General features: G+C 48.7%; 2 protein-coding genes across 3 annotated transcripts in view; both read left to right on the top strand.

The window, feature by feature from the left end:
- LOC122386452 (nascent polypeptide-associated complex subunit alpha, muscle-specific form-like) overlaps positions 1–5,689 on the top strand; it is a 66,557-nt gene extending 60,868 nt beyond the window's left edge. The window contains exons 3-4 of one of the 2 annotated variants that reach the window (XM_043375640.1): positions 252–947; positions 4,994–5,689. In XM_043375640.1, the coding sequence (XP_043231575.1) occupies positions 252–947; positions 4,994–5,202 (905 nt within the window). In that variant the 3' untranslated portion in view covers positions 5,203–5,689. Of the gene's footprint in view, positions 1–251; positions 1,880–4,993 lie in introns of those variants that run through there. The other variant, XR_006257383.1, reaches the window with a different exon arrangement.
- Positions 5,690–7,629: 1,940 nt separating this feature from the next.
- LOC122386449 (pickpocket protein 28-like) lies at positions 7,630–20,585 on the top strand. Its single transcript, XM_043375632.1, has 13 exons — positions 7,630–7,664; positions 10,158–10,373; positions 10,917–11,070; positions 11,421–11,557; positions 16,418–16,538; positions 16,928–17,039; positions 17,384–17,551; positions 17,865–17,918; positions 18,530–18,735; positions 19,025–19,197; positions 19,529–19,620; positions 19,975–20,087; positions 20,323–20,585. Exons 1-13 carry the CDS (start codon positions 7,630–7,632, stop codon positions 20,431–20,433), a joined length of 1,692 nt encoding a protein of 563 aa, XP_043231567.1. The 3' UTR covers positions 20,434–20,585.
- The last annotated feature ends 317 nt before the right edge of the window (positions 20,586–20,902 follow it).

Raw genomic sequence — 20,902 nt, forward strand, 5'->3', positions numbered from 1 at the left:
GGGTTTAGGCGCGAGGTGGTTTATGTTTGCGTAACGTCCATTAATAATTTGTATGGGGAGCGAAAATTTTTGGATTATATCCATTACGTTCCTGATAAAGGATTTTTCCCGGTCGAGCTTGCATTTCTTATCGCCGTCAAGGTATCATTTACCATCGTGCCTTTGTTACTGAACTTTCTGTGAACCTTTCTATTTCGAAGTGGCAGCAGATATCTCCAGTGCTGACATCTGGCTGTCCGTGTCACCCTCAGGCGGCTGGTCCGGGCTCAGCTCCAAGTCAAACTCCAAGGAGAGCCTACCCACCAGCTCAGCGGCCACCCCCACACCGGTGCCGCGGCGCGGCGACTGGCGCTCGTTCCGTGCCGCCCGTGAGACCGCCTCTGTACCGGGCACGGCCTCTGCCTCTCCTGTACCGCTGTACCGACGGGCCTCTGCGGGCAGCGCGCGCCGGCCGGGGCCTCCCCCGACGGGCGCCCCCGCCGTGACGGCTACACAGAGTCTGCGTCGGCCCTACCTGGGCTGGCGTAGTCAGGAGAGGCTTACCAGACAGGGCTACCAGACGCCCGTTGAGAGACTGGCCAGCAGCTTCCGCGGCACTCCTGGTGTGCGGAGACAGGTGGCGCCACCAGAGCAGTCACCGGCCAGCGCCGACCCTGCGCGGCCCCCGCCGCCGACCGATGATGTGAAAACGTCCATTAGAGAAGTTTCTGATGCAATTGTACATTATTTCGATCCTGATGTTCAGGGCCAGAACGGTCGGATGGAATCACCGGCAACGGCGCGGACGGCGAGGGAAGAATCGCCCTCAAAGCACCGTGCCATGTGGCTGGAGACTGCGTTCGTCGGTAACCGGCCGGCAGAGGGCTCTGGCGAGCCGACAAAAGGTGGCAGCACTATCGACCGACTGCTGGCGCCCAGCGACGCGAGGAAGGAGCGGTTCGAGCTGGGTGAGTTTGTCGCAGTCTGACGCGGCCGCTGACCGTCTAGCTGTGATCGCGGCAGCTGCCTTCTCTTTGTGCCCTGCTTCACCGTGTGCTTTCGCTTCCGCTTCGTCGGCAGTGTGCCTGGCAGCGTCGCCCGCCGGCTGCTGCCGGGCCCGCTCCCTCGGCGGCGTCCGCTTTAGCTGTGTGTTTGCACCTCTATCGCTGCCCTGTCTGCCTGCCTGTATCGTTTGTGATAGGCCGGCTGTCTCCCTTATGAGCACCGGCCGAAAGTGTGTGACTGCCGTGGTCGTGCTATCTGTGCTGGTGACCCATCTGGGCACGCACTACGACGTTTGAATGGTTCCAAAGTATCAAGTCCGGGCTATTGTTTGACGCGAGTTTTTCTGTGGTAGCCATAATTCGTGGACGTGGAAGGAGCAAGTCGGCTGACTTGGCACATAGGTGATGCGTTTGTTATTGAAGAACGCTTGTAGTAAATATTGTAAGCACTGCGATGCGTGATGCGGACTGTGACAACCGATATGTATTGTGTATATAGGTATATATTTTACGTTTGTATTATCTCGGCAGCCGCATTATATATAATTGGCACCAGTAAAGATCTCCCGGGCTTTTCTCACTCAGATGCTAGGCTATTTTTATGTAGAGCTCTTTGATTTGGTAGTTACATGCACACGTTAACACAAGTAACACTGGTTAAAGTGTTTTGACGTATCCTCTTACACTCAAAACATACACCCACCAACATATAAATACGTAAACGTCTAGTTACTTCCCCTTCTACCAATGAACACACTGGTTATTCTTCCGCTTTGTGAAATCCTAGGTGCGGGTTTAATGGTTATTCACGACACTGACTGCTGTGCGTATGCGTCTCCACCCGTGGATATTCAACTGAAGTGTTTGTTTTCTAAATAAATGATGAGAGTGGCCAACAAGTATCTTTTCTGTGCGATGATTGTTGTGCTCTGTAATGTAGTCAATTTTGTGCGAAGATTACATGAAGTTAACTAGGTTCGGCCTGACCATGCGCGCACGCTCCTCGATCAATGGAAAGGTGAGTTACGTCTGCATGGCTCTATAAGCTAGCCGCTTTGAATTCAGTTTGCTTTAAACCCATCGCTTTATTGTCATCGTTGTTGGATGTATTGTTATTCTAAGGGGTGTGCTCCCAATGTCTTAAAAATACGAACTCGAGGAAAAAAACCAACTGGTGAAAGAAAAAAGCTTGACTTGCGATGCCACTTACATAAACAGGCAACAGCGTACCATGGGTTATTTGGGTACTCCGATTGCTGATCTTCCGTGCGCTCTTAATGGGGTACCTACATAAGCACATGTGATGTGCTGGCCCGTAAAATCGATGACTCCTAATTCAACCACCAAAAGCCATGTCAGAACTAGTAAACGCACTATCATGCTTCGCCAAATGGCAACAATCCAGCGTAATAACGTTCATGTAGGCACCTGTAACCTTCGCAATGCACTCACTGTGTTGGGTTTTCGTGGAGTGCATTGCGGTACAGTATTAATTCAGGCGTCTTTTACCAGCGACATCTAGCGAGTATTCCGTAAGCAATGGCACCGCAGGATTACACCTGCCGTCTTGTCTGATCAAAGTCTTGGCTGACCAAAAACTCGTTACTCATGAATTTATCCTTGTTTAGCACGTTGCGGAAAATGCTCTTGAGACTAACTCCGTTAGTTTTTTTTTTCTTGTCAGTAAGCGGCATGGTTCTGCACTGAAGAGGTAACAGCGTCATTCACAATGGAAGTGGTTTTGAAATAGGAGTTTGCAATGCACTCAACCCAATAACTTTTGCCTATGTGATTCCTATGCTACTAATCTCATCTGTGTTCGTTCCGTTATTCTTGCACGTAGTGAATCTTTTTTTTACTTATACTAACCATTAACACTAAAAAATAATTCACCATCGTTTCAAAAACAATCAATGCATACACAATACAATGCTATGAAAGAAACTACGATAGGTAGACAACAAAGGTGCACCTGAGCTTCCATTATTGCAAAATGCAATGTCTTGGTTTGTTTTGTCTCTAGGTAACTTATATTTAACCCGCGCACCGACGGGGGGGCGGATATCCGCCCCCCCTGAGGTTTTTCGCGAATAGCGGGAAAACTGCGGCGCGTAGCGCCGCGAAATTTGGTATGACTATTCCCTCATCAATTTTACACATGGTGTGCAAGTTTGAACCTCCTACCTTTTAAGGTCAGGTCACCAGGTCACTTTGAATGACCCAACCTCAAGTCACTTTTTTTGCAACTTTGTCACCGTGCCAGAGCTACAGTAGATGTCGGAGGCCTTTGAAAGTCGCAGGATGTTATAAGGTCATTAGTAGCTACAATTTGTATATCTCGGAATTTTGATATCGGTGACCTAAGGTCAGGTCAATTTCGCGACCTCCCCATTATAAGTCAATGGGGGAAAAATCAACTCCCTATTTTTACCACTAAAACGGGTCGGAATGGCCCCATATACCATACATGACTTCATATACGATCAACCTTCACTACCTTGAGGTCTATTTTGCTGTTGGGCAGCTGTGAGGTCATGTGACGTCATCAAAGGTCACCAAAGGTTTTTGGCCAATAACTCCGTACAGGAACAAGATACAGCCGCGTGGATGGTCTCATTGTGTTCAGCTCGTCAAGACGCATCGAATGATATACATGTTGACCTCGAGGTCACGTGACCTGAGGTCAACCTTTGACCTTGACCTTTCGAGGTCAACATAAATATCATTCGATGCGGATTGACGAGAGGATCACGATGATGCCCTTAGTTTGTTCCTATCTTTACTTATTCGAAAGTTATTCGAGAAAAACTCTCTCCATATCTAGCACCGCCATTTTGACTTTTTCGACCCCTGTGACGTCATCTTTGACCTGACCTGAAAATGACCTTAGTAAAAATTGTAGATCTTGACCGTGCGTATCGAGATCTCAGGGGGGGGGGCGGTCATCCGCCCCCCCCCCCGTCGATGCGAAGTTGGCGCAGACCCCCGTCGGTGCGCGGGTTAAAATCGTGGCAAGTCTGGCACGGCTCCATAAGACGGGCCACAAATGTAACGAAGTAACCTACTGTCCTATCAAATAGCCTCCTTGTCCCACCGCCCAGCTTTAATTCCTTATATGGTAATCCTTTCCTTATTGGCCCCGGGATATGACGTACATGTATGACGCATGATTGTATACCGGTCGAGCCGAGGTGCGGCCGTGGCCGCCACGAGTCGACAGGACAGACTCGCCGGAGAGACGTTCAACCGAGCCGATTTGAGTCTCGGACCGACTAATCTCATTTTGACTAAAGCCAATATAAACTGAAGAGAACGACTTCATTTTTGAACACAACGCGAGATCATAGACTATTGCGAACGAATTATATTACAACAAACCTGGCAGGGCTTTCGGGGTCACTTTTTAAAATGCCTTGCATATTAGTCGCAGACGTTAATCACTTACAAGGAAAAGTTGTAATTATAGGGCAAATCTTTTTAGTTGGAAATAATTTTTGCGTACCTACCTACTAATTCTCACAATTTTCCGCAAACAAGTTTGAATGAATGTTATGCTATGCATGACGCTTGAGAGCTGTTGAATGTTGATTTCGAGTGTAGTGCCTGGAGTGGCAAAGTCCGCATGTCTTACCACCGAAGTCGTGTTTTTGCGATGTAATGAAAACTTGAGATTGTTTATACCAACTATATAGAATGAAATTGTTTCCATTTCTTTTTTAACTTTCGATAATTAAACCTAAAACTCTCTATATCAGTTTTCCGTCCATAATGTAGGAACCCATATTCCTTTTGTGATATGATAATGCCCCCGTCAATTACTGTTTTTGGTTCTAATGCTCACTCACCATAAATGTATTGTTAAAAAAAAAACTGATAAAATGGTACCTAAACGTTTCAACATTTAACCGACATTATGCGAGTCAGTCATCATAGAAGCGATTTTCCGCGCTCTCCATACTGTATTATTACGTTTGCCCACTTGCCTAGCCCTCACACAGTTCTCTGCGCAGACGGCGGAGTCGTCAGCGACATTGACGCCGACGACGGTGCCGACGCTGTCACTAAGCGTCTGGCGTCCGTCACCATGGACGACGTGCTGGACTCACTGCTGGCGATGCGTCGCCCCTCGCCCTCGGACAGGCCGTGCCGCCGGGGAGACCCTCTGGGAGAGCCCGTCCTACGAACTCGCCCCAGGCGGAGCCACCCCGCCCGAGTCTGAGGGGCCCGGCCGTCCGTCCACGAGCCAGACACGCAGGCGGGGCACCAGCACGCCTAGCGCGCGTGATTACTGGATGAATTTGCGTTGCGTTATGCTTGGCAATCAATTCATTGTTTATGTAGCCGTTTTGACAGTTATGCTGTTTTCGTTTATACAATGTCAAGGACTATGTAAAGTGGTTGCTCTGGTGATATAATATCTGATTTCCAGACAATAAGGTGAATAGTTGTCACTCTAGGAGGGATTTTCAAATAGTGCTCGCGCCTAGTCATAGCACGCGATGGAAGTTGGTTATTTTATGAGCTCCACAGCATACGCAGGTCACAATGTCGGAACATTCCAGTTGGCGGCTGCCAATTGATGTAGGGGATAGTGGGGCAAAGCGGCCACCCTAACGCTTCTCACGATGCCAACGCTTGATTTTTAAACTTGGAAAGATCCTTTCTATACCAATGTGATCCCTATTAAGTTGCCTTTTATTTCAACTGCGTTTCATTTCCAAAGGCGTTCGCATATGGAAGATATTGACAAAACTTTAAACCTATGCATATTGGCCACTTTGCCCCATACCCTGGGGCAAAGCGGCCACCGGCGTCTTCTCAAGTCCCGATATGAGGAAGAAAATATTTGCCTCATGTACGACTAGGTTATTAGATGGTGACAAGGTTTAAGCGAGGATGGATGTTAACTTTATCATCTTCCACCTGTAGATAAACAAAAAAGGATTTTAATGAAAAAAAACATTTAATTGCATTATTTGGTAACTCATGCAACTGAAAAGTGGCCAAGATGGATGCATGAGGACACATTTGAATATAAATAATGTTGTTTATCCAGATGGAAACAACTTATGGCAAATTGGGGGGTGGCCACTTTGCCCCGGCCACTTTGCCCCGCGCATACCGTCCGAGACAAAAATATTCCAGCTTAACTATTAGTGGAGTAAAAAACAATAAAATTGGTAGAATACATATACGATAACCATGCAATGCATGGACAAGAGCGCTTGTAAAAATTCCAAACGGCTATGGAATAACATAACATTTAAAAATTGTAAACATAGTTGGTAACCTGGCAAGAAAGGCTTTTCTGTGTTTCACAGAACAATGGTGATGGGCCTGAAACCCCGGTCTGGCTCATTCGAACGACCGTGAAGAGAAGTATAATTGGAAACCATAAATTGGAACTGACGCCAGCTATGAAGGGCTAAAACGATGGGTGGCCGCTTTGCCCCGGGTGGCCGCTTTGCCCCACTCTCCCCTACAAAAATAGGCATAACACGTAACTATGATTGCCAGCAAATAACAGGTTATTTGTGTGAAGCAAATACATATATGAACACCTGACTACGGACATGGTATTGTGTATTGTGTACTTAATAAATTATTTATGTACGTGTGTTGCTTCTTTTCCTCCTCGATCTATGCGTGCTCTCTTCCAAATAAGTCCATCTCCAAATTTCAGGTGTCTTGATTTCTCGTTACCAGACATCACCCAATCGGACTGTACCTACATACATATACAGGTCGGGGTGATACGCAACAAGCTCTGCTTAGCGTGGACTCCATCTCCCTCAGTACGTCCGTTTAAATATTCGAGCTAAATTCACAAAAAAGATAATTTAGCGGCGTAGCGGTAGCGGCGAGCGGGACACTTCGGTTTTGAAATAACTTCAGGCAACTAAAATATAGGTAAATTAACAGGACGTCACTTCTAGATCGAAGCAATCCCGATAGCATCTATCATTTTTTTACGGATATGATCAACACTACCCCATACATTTCAATGCAGCGTAACGATTTGTTGATAGGACTAATATTTTTTTTTTTTTGACTAGGCTTAAATACACTAGCGAGTGAAAATGTATGTTAATATCAGATATATTTCATCCCAGGATGAGGAAATGCTATGAAGTTATATAATACTGTGTACTGCGCTAAAATATTACATCAGAAAGCACATCTTTTGCTGATGCAAAAGAAGCCAGCTTTAGCGTCAGGTGGCACGACGACTAAACGTCCCAGGCATTCGGAGCGACTGACCATTCTAGCACGAACATACACGCCACATGCAGCTCTGTGATGACAAAAGCTCTGGCAGTTACCAGGCACCAGTGAGTAGGTAGGCGACATTTGTCTTCACTAGGCAGTAGGCATCTGTATGCCGGTAGGCACAAGTCTGTGAATAGCCTGACAATGGTCTATCATTATTTCCGTAGCATCCTTTGTGTGCAATAGGCACATCCAGACTCGCATATCGAATTTCGCGGCATTTTCACATGACTACCGAGTCCGACCTCATCATGCTGTCATACATCAGCAACCAGGTGACCCATTACCGTCTGGCGCAAGCCTTGGGACCCAACGCCCCAGCGCAGCCTCCCACTGAATAATCCACTGACTGAGCGACAGCACAGCGGCGCAAACAATGGTCCATTTCGACTACAACTGCCACCGGCTCGCGTCAGTAAATGGCGCCTTTCGTTCATTGATATCCTGGGGTATAATGCGATGGGTTTCCGTGGATACGCGCCGCTTTAGGTGGCCCGAGCATTGCGTGCGCATTGGTGGAGGGACAGCGAACTGGGCTGCTGGGGTGGGACGGCTGTCCACTGGCACAGACACGGAGTCGACCCCGAACGACGGCGAGGAGAGGGCGGCAACGTCGACCGCGACGGGCGCCAGCGTCGAGCGCGACAGCCGAGAGAATGACGAAGGTCGACCAAACGCGCCGTGTGTCGGCAGGTCTGCTGCGGACAGCCAGGGTGAGTTGGAGCGGCTGCTCAACAACTTGATGAAACCATTATTGCTGACAAATTGTGCATTCACAAAGCATGCTTTGTAGTTTATATGTTTCTGTCGTTTGTTGGTACAGGCAGCGCGGGAGAAGAACGTGATCAAAATCTACCCGAACCGACCGCAAGACTGGAGATTTGTTACGCCACCAAAACTCACCCAAAGCTCCACAGAGCAACCCACACAACCACGGGTAAGACCCAAATGTTAGAAGTTTGCGATCGAAGAGTGAGCTGTCACTGTGAGATGCATACAAAGATAAACGCGGGCCTAACCGAGATATTTAATTCCTACGTTACACAAGGCACACCAGTCATTAATGCATTGCGTCTCGAAATATTGCAGATCGCAGAAGAAGATGACTGTCTCCTGGAAGAATATTGCAATAACACAACATTGCACGGCATCAAGTACCTACAGACAGCCAGCGGTTGGGATAGGTGAGTGAGATAGCATGAGCAATGAGCATCGACAAGCGTGGAACTGCGAAGTTATATGCCTAGCTTGCACACATAAAAAATATGAAGAAGTCATTGTTGTTTATCTTATCTTATCAATTGCCCCACTCACATTGCTCTTATGTAGCACCGAGCGGCCGAGCCCTAACAAATTCCTTTCTCACGCATTGTACCTATTGTATGATGGCCATTGGCCAGGCCTCACTCTGCTAAATACATATGCCCGCCACAATGGCCATTACGAGAAACCAATGACACCCCAGCTGTCGGGAGTGCGGAAATGATGGCCATTGGCCAGGCCTCACTCTGCTAAATACATATGCCCGCCACAATGGCCATTACGAGAAACCAATGACACCCCAGCTGTCGGGAGTGCGGAAACCAATAACAATTTTCATATTTTATCCACGTCTTGCTTCGCAGCAAGTGACCGTTAGCTCTAGTGTCCTCAAGGCAAACCGTATTCTGCATACAGAATGCTACAGAAACAAAGCAATGACCTCAGCACAACACATCCTTCAAACACAAACACCGCGGGCACCGAGGAACCATCAGTCGAGGTAGTTTTCCCGAAATTGTAAGTGCCTCGGGCAGTGCAAATGGGACCAGGTATACAATATACATGGAAAACGACGTGGCCTGTATTGACCGTTTGCTATAACAAACTTGAGTCCCTAGGGGATCCCCCTGAACATGCTCCAACCGACAAATAGCCAGCGTAGTCGGACCGGTGCATATTACGTCTGGCACTTGTGTTGAAAGTGAACAAATTAGTCACAGAATATGACTGCAGTCCGCGTAGATACGAGTCACGACAGGATAACGGAATAAACGCATTCTGCGTTGTAACTGATTGAAAACCCGGCCGATTACTGTTATCGTCTCGGCCGATCGGGACGATAACAGTACCACCGAACTTTGGCCGTCCTTCCACGCCATGTCTCGGTGGAAATGTCGTGCGTAGCGCCGCAAGTAATGCACAACCGGTAATTAAAATGGTAGAATGTACATGCTAGAGGAGCTAGTCACGAACAATATTACTATAATACTATGTGTGGCAGGTGTGGACTGGACTAGCTAGACGTCATTATCAAGGAGGCATTCAAACATCCTAAATAACTATTTCTTTTTTTAATTCACCTAACATAAGTCATCATTGGTAAAATCAATTTTGCATAAATGAAAAGAGTCTTGAGATGTCCGATACCCCACCCCATGCATCTAGATTCTCGCCCGAGAACAGATGCCTACCTAAGGGTAGGCATCTGTGGAATACCAACAGATGATGACGCAACGAATCACGATAACTGCGAAAAACTCGCAGCTCAGTAAACCACGCATTAATGTGGCTACTGGCTTATAAGCCATAATGGAGGACAAACGACAGAGGACGTTCCGTTTCACATTAGGACGACTGCTGGTCCCCATGAAAGATATCCGCACATCTGGAAATTGTTCAACTAAAACTGCTTTTTTGTTCTGTTAACTGAAAGTTTATTTCATACATAGAATATGACATTACGTACACACGCGTATAGGTATGCGACGCATTACGGGGCTTACAATCCAAAAGCATAAGCATTTTTCGTCATGCATTGATGAAAAAAGATCACGTTTGGTCTGCTGTTTTGTTTATAATATCATGAACAAACGCCCCTAACCACATTATCCCTCGCGCGACCCCACTTAACCCTCCCGGCAGGTGTTACTGGCTGGCCATTCTTCTCGCCATGGTGATCGCCTCTGGCTATTTCATCTACCGCGTGGTCATCACCTACTACTACACGCCAACACTGCTGAGCATCGACAACACCGACTATCCCGTGCACCGGCTGCGCTTCCCGGCACTGACCGTGTGCAACATGAACAAGATCGACAGCCGACGCATGCCGCCTGACCAACAGCAGGTGCTGGGAAGGTGAGAGGGACTCGACAGTCGACAACCGGCTTCGAACCAGCCTTGACAGCCGGTGCCGTGCGAGGCTCGACAACCGGCGCATGCCACCCGACAAGCGCGATCGGAAATATGGTATGCTGCGTGGTGCTAGTCAGGCTCGCTGAGTCGCTAGGGTTAGGGTTCAGGTAAGTGGGAAAACCTGCCTCGGGGATGTTGGAACAAGCTTGAGGGTGTATCGATCGCTAGTGTTCAGTTTAAACCCGTTGGACTGCTGCGAAGGCTTCACAGTTGACGAAGATAGACCATTTATCATACACAATGCCGATTTGAAGCGTCCAACTGTCTTCAAGTGTCTATGCATGCTTCAAAAGTTTGCTAACAAAAGAGCTCGAGCAATGTAGCGCAATATCGATGTGCCAGGCGGGTGTACCTCGGTCCGTTGGTACGCAGGTAAATAAGACTTCACCAGACCACCTCTCAGGCGTGTGAATCCCATCGACATCAGTGTGCAGCCATCACTGACGTATACAGTTACACTGCCCTGCTCGCGCCCCTGTTCGACAGAGTGGTGTTTGCCAACGACACAGAGTGGCACGAGCGTGTCGAGCACGTGCTGGAGAACATCTATGCCACCACTAGCTGCGAGGGTGACCAGTGCCACGAGCTTCACGACGAGGAGCACTTCACCACCGAGCAGGTGCTCCGCATCATAGAGCTGGTCAGTGGTACCGGAACATGGGTGTTACCAGGCCCAAGGGGTATTGTCATCGGCGCCCATTCTGTCGAGAAGCTGACCGCACATTCTTCATACAGTGGAAAGTCGGCGAAACGCAGGCGATGTGCTAGCTCTGCTATTAGGTGCTATAGCTCTGCTATTAGATAGTGTATAACGAGCTACGGCACCATTGGCGGAGAAAAAGACGATCCCAGTCGGCAAATATAAAAATGAGTCTAGATGACCTCTGGAGGCATCCTATCATGACCAATAGCTGAAACAGCTTCAACTGACCCTGGTATGCACTACGATCAGCCGACAGTTGGTTGCGCTCACGCTATGTTCGTCCACAGACGTCACCATCCTGCGAGGAGATGATCTCCGCCTGCTCGTGGCGCAACACGCCCCACTCGTGTAAGGAGCTGTTCGAGCCGCACCACACCGATTTCGGCTACTGCTGTGTGTTTAACGCCGACTTCGAGCACAAACAGTGAGTGTGAAGGACTGAGAGGCGTATCCCGAGGACACTCCAGAGAGGTGTAACTCGGGTCAACCCAGAGAGGTGTATCCGAGGACACTGCAGAGAGGTGCAACTCATTACTTGATTAACAATGAGTTTGAATTAATTAATGATTAAAAACACAAGTTCAAATTTTAACAGCCGCTTTTGTTATGTTGAAACCGGTTATGTTGAAACCGGAACACAATTCACGAATGCAATTCTTTAGTGTAATTATGCATTGTTAGGATATCAACAGTCAACACACAGTAGCACAGGCACGTACCTACCCAGGATTTTGCCCAGGAGGGGGCCACCTGCTCTCAAAGGGGCCCCCTGGTCACCCGGGGGCCCCCTGCCAGCCTTGTTTGTTAATTGGGGCTTTAGGGCGCCCCCTGCCAGCCTAGGCAGGGGGCGTGCTCAGAACCTTTCGATGGGGGGGGGGGGGGCTGGGTACAGCGGGCCCAGTCCTCCCTTGCAGACGGGCCCATCTGTAACGGTCTTAGCCCTAAGAAAATGTGGAAAATTGGAAGGCGAAAACGTCATTTTTGCCTGAAAAGTATGCATAAAATGCAGAATCTTATGAGCGAGCGTAGCGAGCGAGCGTCTCAGAGTCGCCTGTGTGGGTCCCTCGGAGGCACTGATCTGGGGCGCTCAGAGGTGCCGGTGAAAGATCAACAGATGCAACGGTGTGGGGTCCTCACAGGCGCCGTTGTGGGGGCCTTAGGGTTATAGAGACACTGGTGGGGGTCATCATAGGCATGTGTGGGGCCCTGAAAGTTACTGGTGGCTCTTCATAGGCCGACAAGAGACCCTCAGAAGCCGGTCAAAAGCCCTCAGAGTCGCTGGTAAATGCCGTCAGATGTGCTAGTGGAGGGCCCTCAGAGGCGCCGGTGTGGGGGCTCTTAGAGCTGCAAATGTGGGCCCTCATGAGGCACTGGTGGGGGGCGCTTAGATGTGGCGGTGAGGGCTTTCGCAGGCGCTGTTATGAGGGCACTCAGAAGCACTGATGTGGGTCGTGGGTCCATAACAGACGAATGTGGGGCCCTTATAACTGATCCCTCATTGGCCAGCTAAGCCCTCAGAGGCCGACAAAGGTCCCTCAGAAGCCGACGTGGGGCCCTTCTGGAGAGTGTGGCTACATACGAGCCCACGAGTTGCTCTCTCAAGCCCTGTCGCGTGCTTTTCAATTGAAAGATGGTCAGCGTGGACCCTCTGTCTGCCGCCAATTGGCACCACAGGGCCCCTCGGGCCCGAGGGAACCTAAACCCGATAACGGCCACATGCCCCCTAGCCCCCTGGCTATGCCACTGAATCAAAGTGATCAGGGGCCTCCTTAATCAGGGGCGTCTCAAATGACCAGGGGACTTTCCATTGACCAGATCCCACTAAGTGACCAGGGAACCCTCTTATAAACAGGGGTCATTTATATCAGGGGCCCCTCGCGTAACTAAGGGCCTTCATATGGCTGCAGGGGCCTTGCAGATAACCAGACATTTCCCGGATAAACACGGTCCATCAGGTGACCAGGGGGCCCTAAGGTGACCACCACGGAGGTAACCAGGGGGCCTCAGGTGACCAGGGGCCCATCAGATGGCCAGGGGACCCTCGGATGGTCAGGATCCACTCAGATGACCAGGGGGTCCTCAGGTGACCAGTGAGGTAACTAGGGGGGCCCTCAGGTGATTAGGGGCTCCTCAAGTGATCAGGGGCCCCTCAGGTAACCAGGGAGCCTTTCAGGTGACCAGGAGGTCCCTCAGATGGCCAGGGGCCGCTCCGATGACCAGGGGGCCCTCAGGTGACCAGTGAGGTAATTAGGGGGCCCCTTAGGTGACCAGAGGCCCCTCAAGCGACTAGGGGGCCCCTCAGGTAACCAGGGGGCCTCTCTCAGGTGACCAGGAGGCCCCTCAGGTAGTCAGGGGCCCCTCAGATGACCAGGGGGCCCCTCAGGTGACCAGGAGGCCCCTCAGGTGACCAGGGGGCCCTCAGGTAGTTAGGAGCCAATCAGTTGACCAGGGGTCCTCTCAGGTGACCAGTGAGGTAACCAGAAGGCCTTTCAGGTGACCAGGGAGCCCCTCAGATGACCAGGGGGGCCCTCAGGTGACCAGGGCCCCTCAGATGGCCAGGGGCCCCTCATGTGACCAGGGGCCACTCAGGTAACCAGTGGCCCTCAGTTAGAAAGAGGCGCTGTGGGCTCGTCACCGTGACATAATCCCTCTTCGATATTATTTTTTCTTTCGAGTAAAAGACATTCTATCTAGCATTGGAATTAAGGCACAGGGATCTAGCACGCCTTCGGCGTGCTAGGTCCACCAGAGTTATCTATGGACCGCAGGGGCCCCCTCCCTCGCGCCTTCGGCGCTCAGGGGGGGGGGGCATGGCCCCCGTGCCCCCCCCCCCCTTGGGTACGTCACTGCAGTAGCACAGCTTTCTTATCACATTGTAAAGCGTCGGATCAATGGTGGGACAGCCGAATTCCACGAAATGGGTTAGCCTGGTCTATCACGAGGCTCGCATACCAATTACTTGGCCTGACTGCGCTAGTTCATTAGGCCATCTTCCGGGAGTATTTCCTACTTATGAGGCTAATTAACACATTGCCATCGATCAACCGAACGGACGAGTGCAACACGCACCATGAACAATGAACGGAAATTACCGGCGCCGTATTTAGCACGATTACTAGGTGCAGTAAGCACTAAGCATGCAAGATGATGTTTAAAAATCGTGGTAAGGGAGCAAATGAGGTAAAATTGGATAATTACATCACCTTTCGAGAAAAAGACGGCTTGCAAATTATCACTTAACCTTCGCCCCAGTGGGCGGGGGGGGGGCATATGTTACCACCCTGTCGCGTTTTTCGCGTGTGAATAAAAAACCGCGGCGCGTAGCGCCGCGCCGTTTGGGGTAGCTTTTGGTTCATCAATTTTGGACAAGGTGTGAAATTTTTGACCCCAGGTCATGTCAGGTCAGGTCACCAGGTCAAGTTAACTGACCAAGCCTAAAAAAGTTTGCAATCATGTCCAGCCTGCAGTCTTTGTCAGAAAGGTTTTAAACTTGGTGGATTGCATGCTGTTATGGGCGCCTACAATTTGTATATCTCGGATTTTTTATATCTGTGACCTAAGGTCAGGTCAGTGGCGTGACCTTTCCATTATAAGTCAACGGAGAAAAATGAAAATGCCTCTAGATCCATGTGTACGCATAGGAACAGTCCAAATATTTCAGAATCACAATGATTTGGACCACCCGTGATGACCAAGGCGTCATTTTTGCTGATAGTCTCTAGAAATGTCATCCGAGGTCATTTGAGGCTACAAACAGTTTTTTGCCAATAACTCGCGATTGGAAAGAGATAGAACGCTGGGGATGGTCTCATTGTGTTTGTCTTGTTGAGACGCATCGACTAATATGCAACATGACCTTTTCCGGTTCCTTGACCTGAGGTCAAATTTTCAAGTTGACCTTTCAAGGTCAACTTATAGTTCATTCGCCGCGTCTCGGCGAGAGGAACACGATTCTGGCAATAGAAATGTCGTGGCTTTTTGTAGTCGAAAGTTATTGTCGAAAAACACTTTTCGTAAAAAACAGCTATTTTTGGAGTTTTTGCCGTCTGGAGGCTAAACCGTTGACCTGAGGTCAATTTTGATAATGACCTTTTCAAAAGAAGAGTTCGAAAGCTATCGATTGCTTTTCCTTTTGCGTTTTTCTAGCTACCATAGTTTCTGAGATAACGGCATGTTTTCTGAAAAACATAATGACAATTGGCAAATTTTGACCTTTGATGACCTCTGGTGACCCCAATATTGCTCTAAGATGAAAAATGACTGATATACTTTCAAACCAACGCATTGAGAGCTATCGACTGCTTTTTACCGCGTCTTTCTAGCCCTCTTAGTTTTTGAGTTAGAGGTGGGTGACAACATATGCCCCCCCCCCCCCCCACTAGGGCGAAGTTGGCTGAGACCGCCACTGGGGCGCGGGTTAATGGACACAAATCAGTGAAATGGCTACAGAGATAAATGTGTTATCTGGGAATTGCCATTTATATAGAACACCGAGCCAGGTAAAAGTTTCATTGGGATATTTAGTGGAAAGGGAGAAATGCAATACCTTGCACAGTGATTATCGGATGCTAAAACTAATAAATAATACGGGCATAATTCAGCGTAGCGTCTGCACAATGCACATCCCTTCACTCCAACACCGCAGGGACCGTTCTCAATGTTCCCGGGAATAGGAAAACACGAGGTCAGACGGGGCGGGGTAATCCACCTGACAACACGAGGTCAGACAGGGCGGGATAATCCACCTGACAACACGAGGTCAGACAGGGCGGGGGGGGGGGGCAATCCACCTGACAATACGAGGTCAGACAGGGCGGGGTAAACCACCTGACAACACAAGGTCAGACAGGGCCTGATCAACACGAGGTCAGACAGGGCGGGGGGGGGGGGGACAATCCACCTGACAACACGAGGTCAGACAGGGAGGGGGTAATCTACCTGACAACACGAGGTCAGACAGGGAGGGGGTAATCTACCTGACAACACGAGGTCAGACAGGGAGGGGGTAATCTACCTGACAACACCAGGTCAGACAGGGCGGGGTAATCCACCTGATAAACTGAATGAAAGACAGCAAGAAATCAGTATGGTGTAATATCGGTAACTAACTATTAGATACACCGATCAGTTGAATTCCGACTTTTACAGGCGTTTCAAAGAACTTGGTTTTGTTTTCATGGAAACTGGAAAGCCATGTTTTTAAAGCTTTATGCCTTTATTGATGACATATGAGCCGCCACTCTGATCTGCTTTCCCACAATGTTTGCCGCTGCGTATGTTGCAGCGGCGAACATGCTAAGGACGACAAGCACACGGGCGCCGGCTACACGAACGGACTCAGCATGATGCTGGACGCGCGGCGCTACGAGTACTCGCACTCCCAGTACCTCTCCGTGGGATTCAAGGTCAGTACTCGCACTCCCAGTACCTCTCCGTGGGATTCAAGGTCAGTACCTCATCCCAGTACCTCTCCGTGGGATTCAAGGTCAGTACTCCCATCCCAGTACCCCTCAATGGGATAGGTATTTTACTTTCATTATTAACTCAGCAGGTCCATGGATACGATTCGAGTGTCTTGACGTACGTTAGGAGACCCTAGCGAAGAAAAACACGTCGAATTCAACCAGCATTGCCGTTCTACCCTCAGTTATCAAGAGCACAACGATTCATTGAGTGTGGTAGCTTATAGCTTCCTGGTGAATTATCAACCGTCCACATATATAACCGGCCCAAGTTCTCCATAAGACGGTCGTCATGACTTGGCACCTCCTCCCCCACCCTAACATACACCCAGGTGCTGATCCACGCACCGTATGACGAGCCAGAGGTCCGTGAGCGAGGTCTGGCCATCCAGCCCGGAAATGAGATGTTCATTTCCATCACGGCTGAGCACGTCTACACCACAGGTCAGTCTGGGCAGGGTTCAAGTGGACCAGGGAGGAAGTCATCAGGGTTTAGCCGCAGGTTAGGTCAGGTCAGGTCGAAAGTCGGCAGGTCTCTGTCAAGGACTAGACACAGCGGGAAGATAATGATCAGTGCCATTATGTTTTCAGATTGATTTTCTTCAGACGTTGCAAGATTCACTATAACTGCATTGGAACATTTTATTTTCAGAGTTCCGTGCCATTTATCGGTACACGTTGAATTTGATTCCATTCACGATTGCTGGAATTGTTCGATGCACAAAAATTGCTTACTCTCACCCAGTCACCCCACTCATCGATCACACGTCAACCCTTCCTCTTCACAGACGAGGCGCTTCACTCGTTCACGCCGGAGCAGAGGAACTGTTTCGAGCAGCACGAGGTGGAGCTGGAATTCGCCGACACCCACGTCTACACGCTGTCCAACTGTCTTCTCAGCCACCTGACGGCGCGGATCCACGAAGGCTGTGGCTGCGTGGCACACTACATGCCCGGTCAGTATAGGAGCTGCAATAGAGGCTGGCTGAACGCTGGGCAGACATGGGATTGGCTGATTTAAGCTGCTTACATAAATGTGAATGTCTCCATTTCCATGGTTTACATACTGATTGGCCGACATGTCCTTGATTCGGTATTTAAATCGGTGATTGGAATCAGAATTGACCTGGCTGCGCACAACAGCTTTTCCATAAGAATATGTTGTGTATGTAATATGTATGCCTACGACATCACGTACACCATAATAGTGAATATGTCGTTCTCCCTACCTAATTCATGCGATACAATAACGCACAAAATGAATTTCAGGCAATGGGACAATATGCGAGGAGGATCATTTACCCTGTCTCAGACGCCTGACATGTAAGTAAACCGATACAGCCAACAAATAGGTAGCTCTAGCCCACCGAGGTACATTTGCCAGGTAATCGCACGGCACTCGCTTGTCTAATGAGGCGCTGATGATATGGAATACCCCGGCCCCGAGCGGCCTCGACAAATTGGCCATATTACGTGTTACTGAACAAAATGACTAATACAAGGCACTAATCAAGTAAAAAAGTAGGTAATTAAAAATAACACGAAACAAGAGAAACTCATGAACTTCCAAAAAGGCGGTTGACGATGAATCAACACCCCTGACCTTATGTGTGCGAAACTTAAAAGTTATGGATAGGAGCAACTGCCGCCAAACAAACCTTTCTCGTCATTGCCTCGATAAAACGAGGGTTCATCGGTTTATCATTGTTTCTAGCGCTAGCATGTCACATTCATGTCAGATAATCAAATGACTTATACGTGACACGTAAGCCTTTGTTCAATCAGCTGACAACTCAATCAGTCATGTTCAGTGCACCATTCAGTATCTAACACGATAACCTTTCAGATACTGCCCCCAAAGGCCTGAACAAACTAATCCACATTTTCAAACAATGCCTCCCAAGGGCCTGAACAAACTAATCCACGTCTTTCAGACAACGCCTCCAAGGACCTGCGACAATCAGAGGAGGCATGGCGGAAGTGTCTGCCCGCCTGCGACGAGATAAAATATCTACCGTACACGTCCAGTTCGGAGTTTCCCAGCCGGGAGCTGATCTCACACCCCTCCTTTGGAGATACTGTGCAACTGATAGTGGCCAGTATGTGCAAGGCGGTTCACCACGACAAACTAACGCTGGAGGTGAGAGAAAGGTGCCGACTGAGGCCCGTTTCGAGGCTAAAGGATGTGTGAAAATGAAATATCAGTTAGGCCGTGAATCATGCATACATTTGAAGGTGTGTGATTGCTAAACATGAAAGGGAGCACATCTCGTGCATTCAGCGACAAAAGCTCCTTGCGTACGTTCACACAGACTGGGTTAATGTCTGGGTATTCAGAGTCACTGTTTGTTCAGAAAAATGTAGAATGTTGATAATGATCTGGGGTCGACTTCGGTAAAAATCGTCACCTTCCCTGGCGTTTCACACAGGAGACGGAGCTGGCCGCCCTGTGCGACGCCATCGCCTCAGGACAGTATCCGGACTCGACCGACAGGGATAAACTGGCAGCTCTACTATCGGGCGCCACTGAGGGCCACCTCCTTCCGTCGGCTAACGAACACGACGCCAATGCCCTCTACGCAGCCGCCGTCCGATACGCCAGGTGAACGGAATTACATATCAGTGGGGCAGCAAGGAGCCTCTGGGGGCTTTTACATGGCAGCAATTTTCTAACAACTATACATGTATACCTACTAAATTTAATTGCGAAACGATTTTTCGCCAGACGGCAGACGCTTGCATGTGTTGTTTCCTAGGACAATGGTAACTGACCTTTCCTCTTTTAATGAGTATCCCTAGATATTGTTATAACGATGATTGTTACAACGAATTCATTAGCTCCAAACGACAAGAAAATAGCGATGATTTCTTGTCATTTGTGCAGGCAAACCCTTGTGTCTCAAACGGTAACGTTCTGCCTTGATCTACCGCAGGGCAAACATGGTCAAAGTGCACGCGTACTTCAAGAGCAACTCCATCACACGGTACAAGCGCGGTGTTCTGTACACCACGGACCAGCTTGTTGGTGAGTGCACTGCTCTGGCTGAACAGTCATACATGCATAATGCTCCCCTTTTTAGGTGTGTTAGCACATGATCCGTACCACAACAGCGCCTTTTGAATTCCCAAAAGCCCCCCCCAAAAAACTAGTATTTGTCCCAGATACTGTTGTACCGACTATCTGTAAGAATCTTGGTACCGACAAACCTCTCATACCAGTACCAGTTGTGTAAATCAAACAAAGAGCATGCGCGCCTGTGAGCTTTCTCCAGCGACATCCCTTTGCAATGGAAACAGTCCATCGGCCTCATCTGCAGGCAATCGTTAAAAGCACGGTTAATGATGCCCCGTTACCAAACTTTTCTCTATTTTTTTTCAGCGAACGTCGGTGGTCTTCTCGGACTATTCCTCGGCTTTTCTATCGTATCCATTGCCGAAATATTGTACTTCGTGACGATAAAACTTCTGACGCGACGACCTACGAACGCAAAGGTGAGGCTTTTTACTTGTGTGCCGGTCATTTAGCTGAAACTTCTTTGCAAGTTCATACACAAACGTGTCACAGCCTATCAAACTTCGTTGCAGTGTGTTCCAATACCTCGTTTTAATGTCGCCTTCATTCTCAACAGTTGAATGCATCAAAAGTAAAGGCTAACCACACTCGCGGCGCATATGCACCATACACTACCCATGCTCAAAACTGAGCGTTCCTATTTGACGATTCCAGGTGAAGGCGTCTCATGGTCCTCAAGAAGACGATGCCACCATCGCAGCCAGTATCGTCATAACAAACGCCAGAGACTCATGGCGGCCGAAGAAAGATGTGGAAAAGGACTGAACCGTGAATGGAGGAGGCTATGGAACCGTTGATGCTGACCAAGGGATATTGTGACTTGACCAAATAATATTGTGGTTTATAGTTATATGGCACATGAGCAATAAGTATTTTCACAGAGCTTTGCAATGCATATTGTGTAGCATCTTATGCGGAGTTGTAATGTATACCTCGAAAATGATTTCCAGAAGCATTCCGTGTCGTTTTGTCAGTAATATAAATCAGAATAATCCTACTTGGCCAAAAATTCTTCCCAATCAATGAATTTCAAATTCATTCAAATTCATTCCATGAATTTCAATTGAACCTAATGCAACAAAAATGACAAATTGCAAGCTTATCCGACGCGCTTTGGTCCATAAAGACATTGCTCAAACAATCAAAGTGCTGAGCATCATGATTTAAAATCATGGGCTGGCTAAACTCACTCATTACATCATCAAAGAAATGAGCTATTATGTACTGCCTTCAA

The sequence above is a fragment of the Amphibalanus amphitrite genome, unplaced genomic scaffold (assembly GCF_019059575.1).
Source record: "Amphibalanus amphitrite isolate SeventyFive unplaced genomic scaffold, NRLGWU_Aamphi_draft 000252F_arrow, whole genome shotgun sequence".
Lineage (NCBI taxonomy): Eukaryota > Metazoa > Arthropoda > Thecostraca > Balanomorpha > Balanidae > Amphibalanus > Amphibalanus amphitrite.